This window comes from Bos indicus, chromosome 15 (genome assembly GCF_029378745.1).
Source record: "Bos indicus isolate NIAB-ARS_2022 breed Sahiwal x Tharparkar chromosome 15, NIAB-ARS_B.indTharparkar_mat_pri_1.0, whole genome shotgun sequence".
NCBI lineage: Eukaryota > Metazoa > Chordata > Mammalia > Artiodactyla > Bovidae > Bos > Bos indicus.
This window is the reverse complement of record NC_091774.1, coordinates 64,753,306-64,777,747: the sequence shown is the minus strand read 5'-3', so window position 1 is coordinate 64,777,747 and position 24,442 is coordinate 64,753,306. Positions and strand designations below refer to the sequence as shown.

General features: G+C 45.5%; 1 protein-coding gene across 2 annotated transcripts in view; it reads right to left on the bottom strand.

The window, feature by feature from the left end:
• KIAA1549L (KIAA1549 like) overlaps positions 1-24,442 on the bottom strand; it is a 314,597-nt gene that overhangs the window by 17,243 nt on the left and 272,912 nt on the right. For both annotated transcript variants that reach the window (XM_070804017.1, XM_070804018.1), the window contains exon 17: positions 9,268-9,618. In XM_070804017.1, the coding sequence (XP_070660118.1) occupies positions 9,268-9,618 (351 nt within the window). The remainder of the gene's footprint in view (positions 1-9,267; positions 9,619-24,442) is intronic.

Genomic DNA, 24,442 nt, shown 5'->3' with positions numbered 1-24,442 from the left:
CTGGGAAGCTACAGGGTCACATGAAAAGCAGAAAGGCCACCTTTGCCCCGGGCTGAGGAATTCCCCTCAGCAGTGTCTTCCTCCCTTCCCTGTGCAGTTCCCCCATGGGTCCCAGTCCTCCTGGATTTGCATTCTGGCTTCTTTTCCATGTGTTTGGAACCTGACTGCCTGCCAGCTGCCTTGTGACTCAGATCTCACTGGAAGCTATTGTTCAAAACTGTTACCTTGTTCCAGGTTTCTAGTTCCTGGCACAGGAACAGTGACAGTGGCCGTGAGGGGCCCAGTCTGGCACCCAAGGACACCATCTTTTGGGATCCCTGTCCTCTGGCTAGAAAGGAGATCAGACACTCGGAACTGAAGGCAGGGTTTATAAAAATAGCTCGTAGTTCTCCCAGGTGGAAGAAGCCTGGATATAACAAGAAGAGGCTCCACTTTGAGCTCAGAACTTTGGTTGTAAAAGTAGAAGGGACATGGTCTGCTCAAGGTTCCCGGTCCCGATGTCCTTGGGCAGGGGGCGAGGGGGTGGGTCAGGGCCATTCTTTCTAGCAAACCCAGTGGAGAGTGAGCCCAGGTGAGACTCCCTGTGTGCTGGACCCTCCTTGTGCACGTGCATCCATCCAGAGGGGGAATCTGGTCAAGATCAACCTTGGCAGGGGGTAGCACTAGAGGGGTGACGGGTCAAAGAGGGCAGCCTGCAGTTGGAGGAACAGATCAGGGTCTCAGGCTTTGCACTGGTGGGAGAGCGAGGACTTACAGGCCAAAGCCACCTACTCTAGTTGGAGGCCACTGTCCAGAGCCAGCCAGTCAGCCCCAGGCCAGAGCGGATATGCCAGTTTTTCCATTCCTGCTGACAGTGCTGGCTTCCACTGCGTGGCGCCCCTTCCACCGCACTGTGAATACTGCTCAGCCCAACGTCTACCTAAGGCCCCATGCAGCTGGAAATAACTTTACATCCTATTGCACGAAGTAGAATCTTCCAGAGGATAGTTCTTATTTAGTTGAAAACAGAGGGTGTGGTAACTGAAGACGGACCCCATGGTGAAAACCCAGTGTTCATCTTGATCTCTCAGCTTACCAGGAGTTACTGAGAGCAACACTGGGGCTCTCAAGGGCCTGGGATTCATAGAAGGTTTGAGCTGGAAAGAACAGGAGACACCAAGACCTCACTCCTTACCTTAACACAGAGGCAAAAGGAAACCCAGAGAAGTGAACTGACTTGCCCAAAATCACATAGCCAGTTTAAGGGCGCTGTCTCAAAATTCTCAGCCAAGGGTGGCGTGGTGCAGAGCGTATGGGTTTGGAGTTAGACAAAAGTGGAGTTGAAACCTGGCTTGACCTTGACCGGGTGCTTGACCTCAAGTAACTTACCTCTCTGTACCTGTTTTCTCATTAGGTAATGAAAGTAACAGGATCAAACCCCATTTCAAAGGCTGTTTAAAAGACTCATTTTATACGTTGATGTGATGTCTGGCACATAGTGGGTACTCAATAAATGATATGCTCTTCCTTCTGAGACAAGATAATATTTTGATACAGTAATTGTAGTAACCAAGACCTTGCCACCACAGTTCCTTGAATCCAGGGCCCTTCCCCTGCCCCAAGAACATCTTGCCTTCAAGGAAGTTCACTATCACTCAAGATGGCCCAAGAGCCAACTCTTCCTGGCATTTCAAAAGCTAAAAGCTATTAAAATGCAAGAGTTTAGGATTTTGAATATCAAAAACCTAAGCCCTTAAAGCACTCAAAGCTGATGCCAAAACAAACTTTGAAAGAAGTGAGGAACCTTTAGACCAGCGGTCCCTAAGCTTTTTGACACCCTGGACCTGCTTCATGGGATTCAATGCTTACGTGGAACTGGGGAGGGGGGTGGTTTCAGGATGATTGAAGCGTATTACATTTATTGTGCACTTTATTTCTATTATTATTACATCAGCCCCCCCTCAGATCATCAGGCATTAGATCCTGGAGGCTGGCAATCCCTGGTTTAGACCACTCTGCCCCTGTATTAGGCAAAGACCCTTAAGTAAAGAAGAGCAGAGCTTAGATGCTAATGAGCCTGGAGAAGGGGCTCTGTGTCCCATCTCAATCTGGGAGAACAAGGGATGGAGAGGAGAGAATAAACAGAAGGACAATGCTAGAGAGCGGAGAGGGGCAAGGGTGTGTGTGTGTGTAAGGACGATGCTAGAGAGGGGAGAGGGGCAAGGGCGTGTGTGTGTAAGGGCTAGAGAGGGGAGAGGCAGAAGGGAGAGAGAAGGCTCAAGCATGGGAGGAAGGGAAAGAGAAGTCTGGAGAGAGCTTGTAAGCAGGGGGACCAGGAAACAGCTGTGCTCTCCCCAGACCAACACCTGCAGACTAGGTGGAAAGGAGCACTTCTCAGAGGTGCCACCCAGAGTAGTTAGATGAGAATAAAATGAGACCAAGTACTGAAGCTTTCTTCACCCTCTGACCATGCTTTGCACCATGTAGCCACCCACCCCTACTCCTACACACACACAAAATAAGCTTAATCAGAGACGGGGAGGGAGGCCCTAGACGGAGACTGAGCTTTTGGCACTAGAACGCCATTACAGAGAAAGTTACCTGTCTTGCACACCTGAGTTTGTGAGCTGAGCTGCATATTTCTCTCCTCCCTCCCTCTCTCCCTTTCCACGCAGCATTCCTGTACAAAATGTGATTTTTACTCACTTGAATGATTTCTCTAAGCCTGAAGGGATATGCATTTGCCAGACACTGGGCACGCTGTTGGTTTTCAAGAGGAATTCCTCGGGGCAGCCCATAGGCAAAGATCTCCAACCTAGGCTGTCCCAGTTAATATGGAGCAACCTACCTTCACAGACTCTGGGAGTTGCAACACCCCATTGTTGGCAGCTAGCATAACTGACTCCATCTTGGGCCTGTTCAGTTCCTCCTGTCCTTCCATTGACCCTACCCGGGACTGTACCGCGTGGTAAATCACTTCTGTGCTGTCAAGGGCTTTGTAGTTAATAGATATCATCTAATGATCATTAGGTTCCAGGTGGCCTCTCTGCTCTGCTTATCTCTTATCACTTATCTCTTATCACTTATCTCTCCAGTGATAAAGGCTTTCAAGATGTAGTCCCTGCACCCATAAGACTAATTACCCATCATAAATCTTGACTTAGGAATGCACTGCCTGACTCCCTGTCCCCCAAACCCTAGGTTAACTATAAAACTGTCCCAGTAGCCCCTCTGCAGTGTTTAGTGCAGCTGCTAATGCTTCTGGATCGCCCCCTGCCCCATCCTACCCTGTACGTAAGTTACTCTATACTATAATACTGATCCATTGATTACATGGAACTGCCTCATTTTTCAGTCTCCAGATACCTTCTTGGTTTGTTGGGTGTCCTCCATCCTTAAACACCATTCAGCACTGCCTAGGGTAGACCTCTCCTGTTGTTCCAACTTCACCAAACTGCCAATGACTTTTATGCAAGAACTAACATTGACCCCCCCCCCCCACTTCCTGCCCCACCAAACCTGCCTGGATGGGAGCTCAGAATAGATTCAAATTAGATTTGGAGAAACACAAGAAATGTTTAACATTTTTTGAATCCAAGTGCTGTGGATGTAAATTCCTGCCTGATATGCCTGGTTATCTCATCATTAAGAAAGTTTAAGACGGAGTCTTTTGTTTTATTTTTGAGGGGAGAGGAGGAAAATAGGCTATAATCTTCTCAATTCTATCTTAGTAGAGATGTCTGTCTTACAAGGGGCTATGATAGGAATGAACAAAACCCCATCCAACTGGGGAGGCTTCCTGATAAGAAGAGCACACGCTGAAGTTTAGATTTGAGTTCTCATCAGAGCCTGGGACAACCTTCTGGCTTACCTGGCCAGAGGGTGGACAGAACATGGGCTTTGAAGTTGGAGAGCCCTGGGTTCCAGCCCCAGTTCTGTCCTGTGTCACCCTGGGCAAGCTTCTTTACTTCTCCAGATCTCAGCTTCCCATGGAGTACGTGGGGGATAGTAATGTTGACTTCATGGGGTGGTTCTTAGATCAGAAGAGACAATGTGCGTGTGTGCTAAGCTGTGTCTGACTCTGTGTGACCCCACAGACTGTGGCCCACCAGACTCCTCTGTTCCTGGGATTCTCCAGGCAAGGATTCTAGAATGGTTGGCATGCCCTCCTCCAGAGGATCTTCCAAACCCAGGGATTGAACCTGCGTCTCCTGTGTCCCTGCACTGCAGGTGGATTCCTTACCACTAGTAACACCTGGGAAAGCCCTGGAAGAGACAAGAGCACTTAGCCTAAAAACCTATTTAGTGGGAGCGCCATAGATAGCAGCTGTTGTTATTATCACTGTTAGTTACATTTGTAAGGCCTCTAGTGGGGAAGATGTTTTGACCCTGCTGCCTTTCTTGGAGGGCTTCCTGGGTAGCTTAGTAGTAAACAATCTGCTTGCAGATGTAGGTGACACAGGAGATGAGGGTTCGATTCCTGGGTCGGGAACATCCCTGGAGAAGGAAATAGAAACTCCAGTATTCCTGCCTGGAAAAGTCCATGGACAGAGGAGTCTGGTGGGCTACAGTCCATGGGGTCACAAAGAGTCAGACACAACTAAGCATGCACACATACCTTTCTCGGCATCCCCTAATCTGACACCAACAGGAAGGCTATAGGATATTTTCATTCCACTTGGCAGAGACCCATTATGGCTGCTAGCAAAATTGGATTGGTCATTAGGTGTCAAGTCCAATTTCTTCACAGATTCAAGGGGTAAAATATGATCAAGAGTCTTCTGAACTGTGGTGCAGGAATCCCCAGCTGCCAGCAATAACCTTCTCCATGATATAAATGCCATCAGCCTGGCCGAATGCATTTAGAACCAGCAACTTCCAATTATCCCCCAGTAGAGCTTGGAGCGCTTCCTTTTTGGAAGCTGAAAAGTAATCATAGTTATCATTCTAAATTGCCACCTTGTCCATTGATTTCCATATTATCATAGCACAAGAGGGCTTGGCAAGAACTTGGGTTAAGAATTATCATTGCTACTGTGTATTGTTAGCCATTTCTCTTTTCATTAAAATAAGGACCTCATGTGTTGTTGGCAAAAGAAAACCTTAACAATGAAAAAACTTCCTTTGATATTTGGTTTGATGGACAGTCTCTCTGCTGTGTTATTTCTCAGTCCACTTCCATTCTTTGGTGGCTTCATTTTTTCAAAGTATATAATACTAATGTTTCTGCCTTTCTTGGCACAACTGCCAATCCTGAATTATAGCAAACAGAACTATCTAAGCTTTCATATCCCCACAATGACATTTTTAGATGGTTTTGTTAAATTGAGGCATATGGATGTGGGTTGTGGCATCTTCTGGCCTGTCATTGGAAGACTCATCCCAGTTGTTTAAGTTTTTCTCTCTGAAATTCAGATCTGTTCACAGATCCCCAGAATCTGGCCTCCAGCTAGAGGGGCCCAGTCATTCCTGAGGATCATCTTTAAATAGAAGTGAGGCTTCCCTGAGCACCCAGAGCATGCTCTTAAAAAGAGTATAACGGGGTAGAAGAAAAAGATGTCATCTCAGAAGTGTCAGGAAAAGGGAGATAAGCAGTGGAACCCAGTGGGAAAAAGAGAATATTTTTATAATAATGGCTACATTTATCCAGTAATTCCATGTACCAGGCTCCATACGAAGCACTCTGATTAAAATCCACTAATACCTGTTGGGTGCTAAGTGCCAGGACCATGCTGAGCCTTTTTCATGAATTATCATCCTTTCCCCACTGCAGCTCTCTTCTCATAGACAGGAGGCTCAGAGTTACGGTCACCGGGTAAGGTCATACAGTTGGTGAGTGCCATCCCACTCTGGGTAGAGGGAGAATTTGGGGATATGGTCAATGTCTGGCATCAGAAAGGATGAGTCAATGAAACTGAAGTCAGTATGGATCAGTGTAAGAATGGATACAGGTAGCCCTCCCCCAAAGGACAGCCACTTTATGTGGTAAGATTAGAGTGTTTTCAACATCTCAGTGTTCTTTCCCCATAAAGAACAGTACCAATTTAATGGGCAATTAGTTAAGAAAACTGTAATTGTGGAAACTGTAATACGACTGTCATGGGAAAGTATTTTAAAGTACCTGATTTGCAAGGCTCAGTGAGCATTTTTCTAACTCTTTCTGAAAAAAAGGGTATGTGGATTCTCATCTGATGGGAGCATGGCCAGTGGCGGCCCCAGAGTTGCTGGCACTCTTCTGGAAGTCAGTGCTTCTTGAACAGATCCAGCAAAGTTCCTGGATGGCAGAGGCAAACTCCTATTCCTGAAATCTGGGCATTGACCTTAGTCTTCTATTTAACTTAAACATTGTACTAAGGGGACTTCCCTGGTGGTCCAGTGGCTAAGAGTTCACACTCCCAAAGCAGGGGGCCCAGTTTCAATGTTTGGTTGGGGAACTAGATCCTGTAGGTTGCAACGAAGACAGCACAGCCAAATAAACAGTAAATATTAAAATAAAGTCCTTTAAAACATTAAGAATTTTGCACTGTATTCCACCTATATCTCAGGAAAATGGGATGCAAAAAAGATGTCCCACATTCACCTATTTCCTTTACTGACTTTGCTCTCTGGGTTTGCATATCACAGGCTGAGAAAAATGACTCTAACATCAACTCAATATCAATTTTCCTTCTGATAATGTTGTACTTTCCCTAAATTGGCTTTTACTTAATGAAAGACCATAAAGTGAAGGCACTCAGTCGTGTCCAACTCTGCAACCCCATAGACTGTAGCCTGCCAGGCTCCTCCGTCCATGGGATTTTCCAGGCAAGAATACTGGAGTGGGTTGCTATTTCCTTCTCCAGGGGATCTTCCCAACCCAGGGATCAAACCCAGGTCTCCCCCACTGCAGGCAGACTCTTTACCATCTGAGCCACCAGGAAAGCCCAAAGTGAAAGTCGCTCAGTTGTGTCCAACTCTTTGCAACCCCATGGGCTATACAGTCCATGGAATTCTCCAGGCCAGAATACTAGAGTGGGTAGCCTTTCCCTTCTCCAGGGGATCTTTCCAACCCAGGTATCGAACCCAGGTTTTCTGCATTGCAGGTGGATTCTTTACCAGCTGAGCTACAAAGGAAGCCAATGAAAGACCATGTTGACCAGCAAACAAATATTCTGGCCCACCTGGTCATTCAGCTTCTCACTGCAGGTTTGTAAGTTAATATTAATAATAAAGCAGTTTCAGTGAGTTTAAGCAGCATGATCTGATCACCCTGGAGTGAATGGACAAAACAGAAATTCTGCACCTGCCAACCTAAAGACAAACTCTTGCAGTGATGATGACCTCATCCAAGTACAGGTGTCCCTGCCCCAAAGGCTCAGTTTGAAATAAATTTTGGTCTCTCCTGATAAGAGTTTTATCAACAGGGCAAGGCTGGGCCAGAGACTGACATTCAAAGAGAAAGACTGAGGGGATTAGGAATAGTGTTAAGATATCTCAGGGACCTGGTGAAGGAGGGAATCTGGAACAAAGAACAATAAGGAAGTTCACAGCAGTGTGTAGATTAGGTAGTTACGTAGCATAACAGCAGTTTACTAAGTGCCACCGTAGTGGTGCTGTTGGAGGCTCCACAAGCTCATAGGTGTCCCGAATAGTCTACTGGAAAATGAAAGAAATAATACGATAGAGAGACAATATAACAGCAGAAGGCAGGTTAAGAACATGGCCTTTGTCATCAGATGGCCTGACTTTGGGTCCTGGCTCCGCCCCTTCCTGGCTGTGTGACTTGAACAAGCTGTGAAACCTCAGTTTCAACGTCTGTAAAATAGGGATAAACTAGTAACTGTCTCAGAGGCATATAGTAAGAACTAAATAAATGAGTTACCATACTTATAACACTTAGATCACTCCCTAGTAACAGTGAAGCACTCAATAAATGTTAGCTTTTATTATTGTTGTTCACTCGAGAAGTTGTATCCAACTCTTTGCAACTCCATGGACTACAGTATGCCAGGCTTCCCTGTCCTTCACTAGTTCCTGAAATTTGCTCAGATTCATGTCCATCAAGTCAGTGATGCCATCCAACCATCGTATCCTCTGTTGCCCCCTTCTCTTCCTGCCTTTAATCTTTCCCAATATCAGGGTCTTTTCCAATGAGTTGGCTCTTCACATCAGGTGGCCAAAATACTGGAGCTTCAGCTTCAGCAATAGTCCTTCAAATGAATAATCAGGATTGATTTCCTTTAGGATTGACTGGTTTGATCTCCTTGCAGTCCAAGGGACTCTCAAGAGTCTTCTCCAACACCATAATTGGAAGCACCAATTCTTTGGTGCTCAGCCTTGTTTATCCAACTCACATCCACACATGACTGCTACTGGAAAAACCATAGCTTTGACTATATGGACATTTGTCAGCAACGTGCCTTCTCTAGCTTTTATTAGATAACTACATATCATAACCACAATTTATAATGCTCTATTAATGAGTAACTTGGAGATAGGGCATGAAATATTACAAGGGTGGAATCTATATATCACACAAAGCATTGTCTATTATGGTCTGTGGCTTATAAAACTATGTACCTTTAAAAAGATTATCTATAGATGCTATGGTGATGAACTAATTAAATGCAAACTAATTAAAATGGTTGCTTAAATCATGGAAGCCTTTAGTCACTGGGTACTTTCTCAAATACTGAAGTACAGTTACTAGTTAGTGAGATGATCATGACAAACATTTATGGCATTTACTGGGTGCCTGGCATCCGTCTAGTACCTCATGTTAATCTTTACAACCACCTTAGGAAGTCGGTTGTTTTTCTTATCTGTTTATTTCACCTGTAGAAAATCTAACATCCCCAAGTCACAAAGCCGCTGAATGCTAGAGCTGGAATTCAAAGTCAAATCACCTGCCTCCAGAGCCTCTGCTCAGAACCACGTGCTCCACAGCCCCCTGATATGGGGCCTTGGCCTACATTTTGACATTTAAATGAGGTCCTTGCCCTTGGGGTTGTAGAAAACCACCAGTGCACAAAGAATGAGGTCTGGCCTTCACAGGAGGGATAGAAAAGGAAATTCATTCAAAAACGTGTTTCAGCTGGACATCAGGGCTTACCCGTGCGCCTGTGCCCATAGGATTGAAAGACTTAGGCTTGGATCAGGGACGGAGGACGAGATGAGAGCCCAGCAAAGGTCGTCTCCAAATCCCAAGATGGCTCATCACAAAAGTCCCCACCCTGAGACCCCTGTGGGCACACCCCAGGACAGGCAGATCTGATGATGACAGGCAGATTGGAGGGACGTCTGACTTACCGGCCGGGGCAGACTGTACTGGTACATTTCTGGGCGGTAGGTCGGCACCCACTGCACCCCAGCCCTGGGCCGGGTCATGGTTCCCGGAGCGCTGGTCACCACCTCGGAGTAGGGCAGGTGCTGGGCGGAGCCGTAGGCCTCCGGGTGCCGGCCCTGGCCCGCATGGCCTGCCGATGCCAGGCTGAAGGCCTCCTCTAGCAGCATGTGCATCTGCTGCCGGACCTCGTCGATGGAGGGCTGCGAGCTCAGCGTGGAGGTCTCGGAGTGGCCTTTCACCTGCCTCGAGCGGCCATAGCCCCGGGGCTCGTTCACTCTGTCGATGTTGGTTTCCTCTATGATCTCAGGCTCCGTCTGTGGGACCAAACAAACGCCCCGCGATTTGTTAATGAACTTTCCTTCTATTAATGTTGTCTGTAACTTACTCTAAAATGCTCCATTTGGACAAGTGATGTTAGGCATTTGTGCTAATTTATGTTATACCCTAGGTGCCCTCTCCAGGAATTAACACTACAGGGCTATTCAGCTCATATTGTATCAGTGAGGCCATGCTCCAACTATCTATGTGAAATGAACCTTAGTTATTGGAGCATAAGGAATGCATCTGCTAAGTCGCTTCAGTCGTGTCCAACTCTGTGCGGCCCCACAGACAGCAGCCCACCAGGCTCCCCTGTCCCTGGGATTCTCCAGGCAAGAACACTGGAGTGGGTTGCCATCTCCTTCTCCAGTGCAGGAAAGTGAAAAGTGAAAGTGAAGTCGCTCAGTGTGTCCGACTCTTAGCGACCCCATGGACTGCAGCCTACTAGGCTCCTCTGCCCATGGGATTTTCCAGGCAAGAGTACTGGAGTGGGGTGCCATTGCCTTCTCCAAGGAATGCACCAGGCTTTGCTAATTAGCATAATGAGGATGAGAAATGGCTTCTCACTGATGACATTAGCAGTGTCCTTTAAATCAGGGGCCCCCAACCTCCAGGATCTAACGCCTGACGGTCTGAGGTGGAGCTGTGTAATAATAATAGAAATAAAGTGCACAATAAATGTAGCGTGCTTGAATCATCGTCCTGAAGCCACCCCCCAACCCCAGCCCCAGGCCATGGAAAAACTGTCTTCCACAAAATCTGTCCCTGGTGCCAAAAATGTGAGGACCGCCGCTCTAAAACCTTTCACTGACATTCTTTACCCTTATGTCTTTTAGGTAAAGGAATCCAGAGCACCTTGTAGTCCACACCCAAGGGTTGGTGTTCTAGACCATAGACTAACTCTCTAAATGGTCCTGTGCCCAGGGATTGAGCCAATTGCTGGTTGCCTGATGCCATTTATCAGACAGAGTAACAAAATCAGATCTCAAAGTGTGGAGCCCTTAGAAGCTCTAAGGTCAGGGCCCAGCAGTCAGTGCCTTAAGAAGCCCTCCAGGAGGTTTGGATGGTTGCTCAAGTTTGAGACCCACCGCTCGAGAATGTTCGCCTGCCTTCTTCCAGTGAAGCTTCCACTCCGGAAGCAGTTGCAGTACCCAAATGGGCAGAGAGTTGGGACTTGAGCAGCTTCCAGAGCAGGCTGCCTGCCCTGTGTTATGTTCGCCAGCCTGTGAATGCTTATTTAATAAGTCTGCATGTGTGGCAGGTTTTGCTCTGAGATTTGCTTTTGTAATAAGATGATGGTGGGACTGTGGAGACTAGTTAATCCACATCCACTTCAACTATGCCCATGGCTACTGCTATCTGCTAAAAGAACCTGAGAGTTCTGTGTGAATAAGCTAGCATAGATTAGTTTGCCACCCTGCTCTCCATCCATGACACAACTGACACCTTAGGAAAATTAGAAAATACAGATAAACAAGTGGAAAAGGGCAGAGAAGCCTCAGGGCAAAACCAAGAGATGAGGAACTGCCAAGAAACGCCACCAAGTTGCTGCGCTCAGGCAAATGCTGCTACAATGACCAGGTCTAAAAGGCCAGCCGAGAAGATAAAAGACAGCACAGGAAAGCTGTTCCAACTGGAACAGTTACTTCATTTCTTGATGTTTTGGTTTCCTCGTCTGCAAAATGAGGATAATAAGACCTGCCTCAAAGGGTTTTATAAGGATTGAATGAGATGACCGAGGTAAAGAATTTAGAACAGTAGCACATGGTAAAAACACAATAATGGTGGCTTTTATCATCATAATTGTCATTATTCTTTTATTCATTCAACCACATGTTATTTATCACAAACAGAGCACTCAGATAGGCTTCCTGGTGGCACTTCCGGGTGGGAAAGAACCCGCCTGCCAACGCATGAGACTTAAGAGACGTGGGTTCTACCCCTGGGTCTTGAAGATCCTGGAGGAGGGCATGGCAACCCCCTCCAGTATTCTTGCCTGGAGAATCCCACGGACAGAGGAGCCTGGTGGGCTACAGTCCATGGAGTTGCAAAGAGTCGGACACTACCGAGAGACTGAGCACACATGCACAGAGCACTCAGATACAGAAGAATGTGCACATTAAGAAAATGTCACCAGGGAACCCATTCATTAAGGGGAGCCCTTCCCTCCTTAAAATCTAGATGCGGAAGGTCAGAACTACATTATTTTTCATGTTTTAAAATTTTATTTACTTTTCTTTAGTATTAATACACACACATTAGAGAAGAAATAAAAAAAAATACAGAAAGCATGAAAAAGAAATTAGACATCTCCTGTAACCTTATCACACAAAATTAGGGCTTGTATAGTTCAAGATCAAAAGACAAGATTCTCTGCCAACTTGCAAGTCTAGATTTATCAGCACATTCACAAACAGTTAATAATTCAGAATACTATTTTTATATCAACACAAGCAGGGATAGATTTATGGAGTAGAGTGCAAAATTACCTCCGTGATAATAAACAAGAACTCAAAGACATTTCATGCCTGGGTGTATGCCTCCAGATCCTGGGCTGGAGATGCACTGGGGCTCTTATGCCTGGGGGTTCTTTAGGGAAAGGTTTGAGATCACCCTTGGGGAAATATGCTCCCTGAAGACCCCAGGGATACCTTCTAGAGTAATGAAAACAACCTCTTTTTTTTGGTCGTTGTTAACTTTTCATTTTTTGTATATACCTAGAGCCTGTTACACAGACTGAAGGAAGTCTGAAAGCAACTTCTGAACGACATTTTCATACAACACTTAGAACATTCTGAATGGAACTCCAGAGCCTGAGGGACTTGAGGAGACTGTTTCACTCAAGCCCTCTTTTAAGGCTGAGGAGCTGGAGGCCGTAGCAGTTAAGTGACTGACTCTGTGTCCACCAGAGCAGGCAGCGGCACAGTCTTGCTCTCCCAACTCCAGTCCCAGGCACATCGTGCTGCACCCCGCTGCCTCTCACAGCTCCCCGTCAGTGCTGGTTGCCACCCACACACTGCCTTCCCCCTGACATCTCCTGTCTCCCTGGTAAATAATGGATGCCTAGGGCTACACTGCTCCCAGGTGGAAGATGAATGGCGCTGAGGCAGGCTATGAATCTCCCCTCCCGTCAGCTGTGCTGTGCATTTCCAGTCATACTGGTGGGTCTCTTATTATGTGAATTTATAGTTGTGCCTTCAGCAGAGCCAAAACAAGCTTCTTAGCAACAACTTCCTACTCTCCCATTTTCCTAGGATCCCTGGGGTGGGGCTGTACTGATTGGGGAGGGGGTTCTCTGAGCAAGGCTTGGGGAAGACATTATCTTTGCCAGGGAGATGGAGATACATTCTGTAGAATCCCATGGCTTCTACCCCATAACACCCCAATGGAAATCAACCTCTGCTCACCCCGCTCAAGTTTTCATCTTGTGCGGGGGGGGGTCCCTTTAACTGGAGGGACCAGAGTCATAACCCAAGTGTGACCTCAACAGGTTTGCGCTAAAGAAGTCCTGTATTCCCACTGTTCTCGCTTGGTTGTTTAGTCTCCTGATGTCTATGGAATGGGAACAAGGCGAGCGCTCATTATTTCCTGGGATTTCCCATTTTCATATTTGATTTGCTTATTTAATCTCAAGCAAGTCTGACTTGTCTCTGAGCCCATTTTACTCATCTCTCGTGAGCTGAGAATAAGGCACTTGGCATTCAATAAAGCTTTGTGAAACTGAACCAAAATGGAAAAAAAAAATCTGTTTAATTAACCACGAGTATTAATAGAATTTGAGGTTAAGATAAAGGGCCATGTTCCCCCCAAAATTTCCTCCAACACTGCAGGACCACAGATAAGGTACATGAACTCCCTACGCCTCAGGCTCCTCACCTGAAAAATGGGAGCACTAACCGTGGTCTGGGATGTCCCTTCTGGTTCTTACATTGACTCTGATTTAGGCTGATTTCTTGGACTCTGTCTGCTGTAATAGAATCCACATTCCTCCTACAATCGTGGTTCTTGGGAGAATCTGATGTCCACTCATAAGGGCAATCCCTCCTCCCTCTGTATCGCCTCTCTCCCTACCTCAAAATATACGAGTAGTGATAACTTTTTTCTTTTACTTAACAGATAACTGTTGATTTCAACCCCATGATCAGCCTTGGGTTGGGAGTTGCACATATAATTAATAAGATAGTGTCACAGTCCTCAAGGAGCTCTCAGTCTACAGGAGACAAGTGACACAACAATAATAATAATACCAGCAAATGTTTACTGACAGCTTGTGTGCCAGACACTGTTCTAAGTGCTTTATATAAATATTACAATAATCTGTGAGGCAACAACTATAGCTATTCTTATTTTACAGTTGAAAACATTATTGAGGCATTGACAGATCAAATATCTTGCCCATAATTGGTGGAGCTGCATTTTGAACCCAGAAAGTCTGATTCCAGTACCCAAGTTCTCACCCACCACATATACAAACAGATCCAATACCATTATCACAGATGTGGGCTCTTACAGAGGGACAGGCATCTGTGACCAGGAAGACAGACTACAAAGTAATACTTGACATAATCTACCTCATCAGATTGGGCTTCCCAGGTGGCACTAGTGGTAAAGAACCCGCCTGCCAGTGCAGGAGACGTAAGAGATGCAGATCCAATCCCTGGGTTGGGAAGATCCCCTGGAGGAGGGCATGGCAACCTACTTTAGTATTCTTGCCTGGAGAATCCCACGGACAGAGGAGCCTTGTGGGTTACAGTCCATAGGGTCACACAGAGTCAGACATGACTGAAGCGATTTAACATGCACACACACCTCATCGATTACTATAAGGATGTAAAGCATCGATGTGCAAATATCAAGTGTTTAGAAGACTGTCTGGCACATAAGCAGACACTTTCATAGTATCTGTCTCCTCCCACAAACTGGGGGCTCCATTAGGGCTGGGTCAGTGTCTTACTGCTATATCCACAGCCCCCAATTCAGAACTTAGCCCAAAGCTGAAACCAGTAATTGCCTCTTAAGCAAAAGAACTGAACAGAGCAGGTGCTCAGAGCTCCTTGAGGACCTGAGATGTGCCGGTCCTGTGCTAGGTTTTCCATTTGTGGCTCCTCACCAATCCCCGAGGATCGTGTGGTTGTCCCCATTTTCCAGGTAAGACATATGTGTCAACTGGTTTGACCTGCTCCAAGTCCTTCTCCCTAACGTGCACATTTTTGAAAATACCTTTTGCTTTTATTTGACAGAAAGGGGTGACAGGCACAGAGACAGATCTCAGTGTTGGCTGATGGTTGGCTCGGGTACAAATGTCAGTGGTGTATCTGGGACAGAGAATATATTTTTAAACCTCCTTAACTTAGGGTTTACCATACTTACATTTCCAACCTTATAATTCTGAGAAGCACTGGGTAACTTTTTTTTTTTTTCCAAATGATTTTTATAAATCAATCAAGATATACTTCAATAAAAATTCTAAGAACTAAATCAGGGAATGTCTGTTCATGGTAGAAAATTAGAAAACATAGATAAGCAAAAGGAAGGAAATTAAAATCCACTCTAATCCTATCACCAGAAATAACAAAATGTTAACATTATGACCTTCGTGCATGTCCTTCCAGCTGTTTTCTATGCATATGAAATAGAATGAAGATTATGAATGCTGGCATATTCCCAACACCCTCCCAGTTGCTCACCCACCCCACCCATCACCCTACTCCAGTTAGCTACAAAGAATCCTGGCTTGGACCATCTCAGTTTCTCCCCTCCTCTTCTTCCAAGCAGAGCCCACCACTTGGCACAAGATTCTCTGGCTTTTGTGATGGAGAACAGAGAGTATGGGAGGGCACTAAGGCAGAAGGGGAGAGGGCTGCACGATTGTCTTAGTGGGATTTTGGGTAGAGACGCAAAAGCAGCTATGTAGCATGTGAATGGGAAAGGAATTAAGGATATTGAAAAAGTATTACTGGACATGACAGGATAGCCTTCAGATACAGAAGCAGAAGTAGGGCTTTCCTGGTGACTCATGCAGTAAAGAATCTGCCTGCAATGCAGGAGACCCGAGTGCAGTCCCTAGGTCAGGAAGATCCCCTGGAGAAGGGAATGGCTACCCACTCCAGTATTCTTGCCTGGAAAATTCCATGGACGGTGGAGCCTGGCAGGCTACAGTATATGGGGTTGCAAAGAGTCAGACACAACTGAGCAACTAACACTTTTCACTTTCTTTCATAACTATTTAAAATGTACTTTTGTTGATATAATTCTTTTGACTTAGATACACTCTCAGACTAAGCCATCTGGGTCATGATTTTACAAACAGTATAATCGCACACATATATATTTTGTAAATGTATATAAATTAAATGTCCCATTTAATAAAAATCCTCCTACATATATGAATATATATGGATTTATGTATATATAAAATAGAAGTATATATATTTTGAAATCTTTTTATACAACATTGCAAATAAATATCTCTGTCAATAAAAATATGGTATTTATAGGGAATAACTTTAAAAGATTTCACTGCATTCTGCTATATGGAGTTTTCAACCTATATGTAACTATCCATTCTTTTATGTAGTTTCCCAACAAAAGTGAAATCTGTATATTGTGGTTAAAATTCTGAATATAACCATGCATTTAGCCTTATGTTAAATTCCTGGAAGTAGAATTACTGAGTTAGAGAAAACGTACATATTTAAGATTTTGGATACTTATGGTATATAAGTGAGATAGGCTGAGACCCAGGACTTTTTGCTGTCATGTCTGCACCTGGACAAACATCTTCTCCAGCAACAAAATACAAAGAAACTAAATATAAGGGACTAAAAATAACTGTATACATGTGCTGTTGGGCCAAATGATGAACAATAAGATACAAGAGGGCCACAAACCAACTGCCACTTGTGAAGTGCCAGGAGCAAAAGCAGAGCACTACATGATCCCTGCACTCAGGCACTACCAAGGGGATGGGCGGACCACCTAAGCTATGCCTCCTGCCCAACCCACCAGATCCGCCCTCCCCCTCACTGCACTAAAGGAACCAGCTCACCGCCCCCCTCTCCACTTTGGGAGCAAGCAAGGGCACCTGTTTCTGATTTTCACTACCTTGCTTGAGTTCCTCTTCTGATAAGAGTTCCTCTTATCAATTTCTATCGATTAAAGATCTGCAGAGTACATCATGAGAAATGCTGGGCTAGAAGAAGCACAAGCTGGAATCAAGATTGCTGGGAGAAATATCAATAACCTCAGATATGCAGATGACACCACCCTTATGGCAGAAAGTGAAGAGGAACTAAAAAGCCTCTTGATGAAAGTGAAAGAGAAGACTGAAAAAGTTGGCTTAAAGCTCAACATTCAGAAAACTAAGATCATGGCATCTGGTCCCATCACTTCATGGTAAATAGTTGGGGAAACAGTGTCAGACTTTATTTTTGGGGGCTCCAAAATCACTGCAGATGGTTACTACAGCCATGAAATTAAAAGACGCTTACTCCTTGGAAGGAAAGTTATGACCAACCTAGATAGCATATTGAAAAGCAGAAACATACTTTGCCAACAAAGGTCCGTCTAGTCAAGGCTATGGTTTTTCCAGTGGTCATGTGTGGATGTGAGAGTTGGACTGTGAAGAAAGCTGAGCACCAAAGAATTGATGCTTTTGAACTGTGGTATTGGAGAAGACTCTTGAGAGTCCCTTGGACTGCAAGGAGATCCAACCAGTCCATTCTAAAGGAGATCAGTCCTGGGTGTTTATTGGAAGGACTCATGCTGAGGCTGAAACTCTAATACTTTGTCCACCTCATGCAAAGAGTTGACTCATTGGAAAAGACCCTGATGCTGGGAGGGGTTGGGGGCAGGAGAAGAAGAGGACAACAGAGGATGAGATGGCTGGATGGCATCACTGACTTGATGCACATGAGTTTGGGTGAACTCCAGGAGTTGGTGATGGACAGGGAGGCCTGGCATGCTGTGATTCATGGGGTCGCAAAGAGTCAGACACGACTGAGTGACTGAACTGAACTGAAAGATCCCCAGGGCTTCTAGGTTGGTAACCTATGTATCCTCAGCAGCAAAGGCCACAGATATCTAGAAGAAATTAAGGCCATTTCTTTTCCACCCCTGGACACACAGGCCCCTTGGATTGAGTTTTATGGTGGCCACCAGACAGAGCAAGCATATGCAATCTTTCACTGTTAAAAGAACGCAGCCATACCACACATCTAGGAAGGCCCACACGGTGGCTATTTACGTGACTTCAGCTTCTCTTTGAAACACCACAGGAACAAACTTGAAGGAAACTATAGCCCTGCTAGGAGCCCCAGTTATCTTATTTTTGGAAAATATTCCATCAGATTGCTTGGTCTTGGAACACATTCTGTAGCTATAAGACTTCATCAAAATTTAAAAAACAGTTTTTTTTTTTTTTTTTTTAATCAGACAAGTAATGAAAAGACAAGCCACCAGCCAGGAGAAATATTAGCATTTGTATCCAGAATATATAAGTGTTTCCTATAAATAAATAACAAAATGACAAACAACCTAATTTAAAAATTGGGCAAAAGGCTTAAATTGACACCTTAATAAAAGAAAGTACATAGATGTCCAATAAATGCATAGAAAGGTGCTCAATATCATGAGTAATTAGGGAAATTATATCATTTCACATTCACTGGAATGGCTAAAATTAAAAAGATTAATCACAAATGTTGGTGAGGTTGAGGAGTAGAATTAGAACTGTCACAGTCCTGGGAGGAGAGTAAACGGCACACGTAGTTTGTAAACCTGTTTGTAGTTTTAAAAAGTTAAACATACACCTACACTAGGACCCAGAAATTCCAGTACCACTATATTTATCCAAGATAAATAAAAACATATTGTCTTTGTCTGTTCAAGCTGCTAGAATAAAATAACACAGCTGGGTGGCTTATAAACAGTACAAATCGATTTCTCACAGTCCTGGAGGCTGGAAGTCCAAGGCGGGCAGTGTGGTTGGGTGAGGGTCCTCTTCCAGGAATCATATTCCTAACTGTATCCTCACATAGAGGAAGGGGCAAGGTTGCTCTGGGGGAATCTCTTAAATAGGGGCCCTAATCCCATTCATGGATTCCATACTTAATCCTGATCGCTGCCCCCAACCTCCTAATACTAACACAATGGGGATTAGACTCTCACAGTTGGAATTTTAGGGAAACACACATTTAGACTACAGCACATAGGTTCACAAAACATGTGTGTGAAAATGTATATAGCAATTTTTCTATATTGCTGGACACAAAATATAGAATATTGTTGGACACCCTAATGTCCAACAATAGGATGATGGATAAATAAATAGTGGTATGTTCATACAACGGAATAGTACTCAGTAACAACAAAAAGTAAACTACTGAATACCAGACCACCTGACCTGCCTCTTGAGAAACCTATATGCAGGTCAGGAAGCAACAGTTAGAACTGAACATGGAACAACAGACTGGTTCCAACTAGGAAAAGGAGTACATCAAGGCTGTATATTGTCACCCTGCTTATTTAACTTATATGCAGAGTACATCATGAGAAACGCTGGGCTGGAAGAAGCACAAGCTGGAATCAAGATTGCCGGAAGAAATATCAAGAACCTCAGATATGCAGATGACACCACCCTTATGGCAGAAAGTGAAGAGGAAGTAAAAAGCCTCTTGATGAGAGTGAAAGAGGAGAGTGAAAAAGTTGGCTTAAAGCTCAACATTCAGAAAACTCAGATCATGGCATCTGGTCCCATCACTTCATGGGAGATAGTTGGGGAAACAGTGTCAGACTTTATTTTTGGGGGCTCCAAAATCACTGCAGATGGTTACTGCAGCCATGAAATTAAAAGACACTTCTTCCTTGGAAGGAAAGTTATGACCAACCTAGATAGCATATTCAAAAGCAGAGACATTACTTTGCCAACAAAGGTCCATCTAGTCAAGGCTATGGTTTTTCCAGTGGTCATGTGTGGATGTGAGAGTTGGACTGTGAAGAAGGCTGAGCGCTGAAGAATTGATGCTTTTGAACATTGGAGAAGACTCTTGAGAGTCCCTTGGACTGCAAAGAGATCCAACCAGTCCATCCTAAAGGAGATCAGTCCTGGGTGTTCATTGGAAGGACTGATACTAAAGCTGAAACTCCAATACTTTGGCCACCTCATGTGAAGAGTTGACTCATTGGAAAAGACCCTGATGCTGGGAGGGATTGGGGGCAGGAGAAGAAGGGGACGACAGAGGATGAGATGGCTGGATGGCATCACTGACTCGATGGACATGAGTTTGAGTAGACTCCGGGAGTTGGTGATGGACAGGGAGGCCTGGCGTGCTATGATTCATGGGGTCACAAAGAGTCAGACACAACTGAGCGACTGAACTGAACTGAACCCTGTGTTTGGCGAAATGTGCTCTTAGAGCTCACCTTTGGACGTGTGATCTCTGTGTCCTTGGGGCAGAAAGGGAGCGTCTCGGGTACCCCTTACAAAGCCCTTGTCCAGCCCAGTCATGCTGGAGAAAGGCGCCCTTTGAGGAATCCAATCCTCTCTTTAGTGAGTACAATTCTGATCACCAATGTGTAAGTTTTTTCCCCACACATCCAATTCTTGACACCAGCTGGGTGTCCTACAGTTCAACTCATTTCAGACACTACCCGGAGAAAGCATCAGATGCCACAGGTTAAGAGCTCAGTCCCACCAGACTGCCCTCCATCCCCACCGCCCCCTCCCCACCGCAGAGGCCAGTCCCAAGGCCAGGTTGTCACCAGTGCTTCTGACCAATGAGCTAGACAGAGATCAGAGGCTCCAGCAACCTCCTCTTTAGGTTCAATTAACTTCCTGGAGCAGCTCAGAAAGCTCAGAGAAACATTTTACTTACTAGATTGCTGGCCCATCACTAAAAGACATAAATCAAGAACAACCAGATGGAAGAGATGCATAAGGCACTAGGGGGAAGGGCAGGGAGTTTTCATACTGTCTGAGAGTACCACTCTTCCAGAATCGCCACCTGTAAACCAACCTAGAAGCTCTCCAAACCCACTTCTTTTAGGTTTTTATGGAGGCTCCTTTGCTTAGGCATGATTGATTAAATCACTGGCCATTGGCCATGGAACTCAATCTCCAGTTCATCTCCCCTCCCTGGCAGTGGGCATGAGGTTGGAAATCACATATTGGGCTCCACAGGCAACCAGCCACCATCCTTAGGTGCTTTCCAGGTCACCTCTTTAACATGAAGAACATTTAATGTTCCCATCACTCAGGAAATCCCAAAGGGTTTTAGAGCTAGCTCTGGGCCAGCAGCAGGGACTAAGACCAAATAATGTATTTCTTTCTTTCTTTCTTTTTCTTTTGGCTGTACCAGGTTTCAGCTGTGGCATGTGGGATCTAGTTCCCCAACCAGGGATGGAACTCCAGGCTCCCTGCATTGGGAGCGTGGTCTCTTAATCACTGGACCACCAGGGAAGTCCCCAAGTGATATATTTCTTATTGTAAATCACAATATCACAGTATGTGAGAAAATTCACAGCAGGCCTGAAGTGTCTAAAGTGTTAGAATGGAAAAGAAACAGAAAAAAGAATATCCTTCTCTCCTTCATGGAATATTAGCCATAGCAACAACAGCTAATATTCACTGTGCATTTTCTATGTGTTTTATGAGCATAATGCATTTAATCCTCACATGCTTACTAATCCTCACGTGGGTACTAAGTTGCTTCAGTTGTGTCCAACTCTTTGCACCCCATGAACTGTAGCTGCCAGTCTCTTCTGTCCATGGGGATTCTCCAGGCAAGAATACTGGAGTGGGTTACCATGCCCTCCTCTAGGGGATCTTCCTGACTCAGGGATTGAACACACATCTTTTGTGTCTCCTGCATTGGCAGGTGGGTTCTTTACCACTAGTGCCACCTGGGAAGCCCCTTAATCCTCACAACAACCCTATAAGGCAGGTACAACTTGTATGCCCATTTTCCAGTTCAAGAAACTACAGCAGGTGATGAAGTAATTAGCCTAGCTTCACACTGCCAGTGTTCAACCGAGCTGGACCATGAACCAAGCCTAGCTCCAGAGGCCATGAGCATAACCATCACACAGTACTGCCTGTGAATGCTGAGAACAATACATTAGCCCGAGTCATGCGTTAGTAACAAATACTTACTAAAAAGGGACCAACCTGAAAGTAAACACACAAGAATGGCTTTCTGCCATGGGAAGCTATTTTGCTTTTGCTCTTAAGGTGAGTCACTACCTGCTTTTTCTTATCTTCTTAGCTTAGTTGACCCTGCAGGCAACAAGGCTTAACCCAAGCCAACACTATTCTGTTAACAAAACAGGCTCTCCCCATTGCCAACTCAAATCTCCTTTTCCCCATCCTGTCTCTTGAAAAAGCCAGACAGATTCACAAAATCCCTCTTGGTCATTCTATCTGCCTCCAAGATACAACCTTCAACAGTAGTCAGGCCTCCCCAAGCCCATGGGAAGAAGTAGTCATGGGCTCATCGCCTTGCCGGTCTTTCCCTTTATGGGTGGTCAACCAAAGGTGTGTTTATCCCACAGCTGAGACTGGAGGGACAAGTGACATGGACGATTCTCCTGGTTTTACTCCTTAAAAGGCCCAACAGTCAATATTCCTCAAGGAGCAAGTACTGGGGTGGCCTCAGCATCCATCCACTCCTCTCCCTGGGTCTCAGGCACGGTCTCTGGGGTGGGGGTGGGGGATTAAGCCTGTCCCAGCTCTGCTGGTGACATCTGCCTGGGTTAAATCAACCAGTGGACCCCCCTCCCCCTGCCCACCACTCCCACCCCAGTGATACAGGGGTAGAGTGGGCATTGGACCTACTGTGGCTCAGTTAGAGTGAAAAACCCAAAAACTTTCAATTCATGGCTGGCTCTTGGGTTGGCCAACACGGCATGTAGACACAAGGCTCGAGGCTGCTGCAGGAAATGGCTATTTTCAGTGGAGAGAACCAACCTGTGCTTAAAGCCAACATATGAGGGGGCAGCACTGCATAATGCAGAGAAAAGGGGCACCAGTCAGACCAGGCCTGCATTTACTCTACCCAGTACATGTTCTTCATGAGTACAGTCTGAGTTGGGCTGGGCTTTCTGTTATTTTAGCCAAAGCATCATAACATAACCACCATTTAGACTGAACTTCAAACAGTAACATGCATTTGTCTATGGTGTTGATAAGCCAGTCAAATCAATTGTTTATATGGCTCTGAGCTAAATCTGCCCCATATTTTCAAGTCTCAGCTCCAGAGTCACTTCTGGTTGACACTTGTTTGTTCGTTTGCTCAACAAATAGAGACACTGTGTCTGATATGCGCTGGTTCGGATTCGGAGTGCTGAGGCTTCCAGGATGAATAAAACATGATTTCTGTCCTTGAGGAGGGTGGGGGTTGGGGAATAATACAGGTAAATGCACTTGGGAGGAACAGGAATAAGGAACCTGATGAAGTGAGTCCCAGGTACTAAGTCAGACTCCAGATGCGGGGTCGAGGAAAAGATTCTCAAGGAGGCATTTAACCGAGTTCTGAAAGCACTGCCTGAATAGGCAGTTTTGTTTTGGTTTTTTTGAAGACTTTTTTTTTTTTTTTTCTTGATGTGGACCATTTTTAAAGTCTTTTTTGAACTTGTTACAATATTGCTTCTGTCTTAGGTTTATGTGAGATCCTAGCTCCCTGACCAGGGATGGAACCCACACCCCCTGCACTGGAAGGCAAAGTCTTAACTACTAGACAGCCAGGGAAGTCCCAAGAATAGGCAGTTCTTAACTTGGAACAGGCTTGTCCCCAAAAGACACTTGGCAGTGTCTGGAGGCATTCTGGGGCAGTCACAAGTGGGAGGGGCTATTGGCAGCTGGTGGGTAGAGGCCAGAGATGCTGCTGACCATCTTACAAGCACAGGACAGCCCTCCCTCCATACAAAGAATTATCCAGCCCCCAGATCAATAGTGCCGAGGTTGAGCAACTTAAGCCAGAGGGAATGGATGTTCTGAACAGAGAGAGAAGCACAGGCAAAGATGTGCAGATGTGAAACCACAGGGCAAGTCTGGAGAGGGCAGGGAGGGCTGGACCCAACAGGTAGCTTAAGGAGCGGTGAGCATCAGCCAGAAGGGCATGTCGGGGCCAGCCGGAGCATCTGAGCCCTGAGCCGGAAGCTTAGGGTTTGAGTCTTTTTTTTTTTAATTGGAGGCTAATTACTTTACAATATTGTAGTCGTTTTGGCCATACATTGACATGAATCAGCCATGGGTGTACATGTGTTCCCTATCCTGAACCCCCCTCCCACCTCCCTCCCCATAGGGTTCGAGTCTTGTTCCCAAGCCCTGAGGAGCTGTGCTGTGCTGTGCTTAGTCGCTCAGTCATGTCCAACTCGTTGTAACCCCATGGACTGTAGCCCACCAGACTCCTCTGTCCATGGGAATTCTCCAGGCAAGAAAACTGGAGTGAGTTGCCATGCCTTCCTCCAAGGGATCTTCACAACTCAGGGATCAAACCCAGGGCTCTCCTGCATTGCAGGCAGATTTTTTTTTTTACCATCTGAGCCACCAGGGAAGCCCACAAATACTGGAGTGGGTAGCCTATCCCTTCTCCAGGGGATCTTCTCGACCCAGGAATCAAACCAGAGTCTTCTGCATTGCAGATGGATTCTATACCAGTTGAGCTTCCTCAGGGAAGCCCCCCTGAGGAGCTACTGAAGGATTTTAAACAAGGGCGTGTATTTTAGAAGGATTCCTCTGGCAGCTGTGAGTGAGACAGACGAGAACAGACTTCCAGGAAGACTTTCTGTTCTCATCCAAGTTCACTACCCCAACATGTTGCA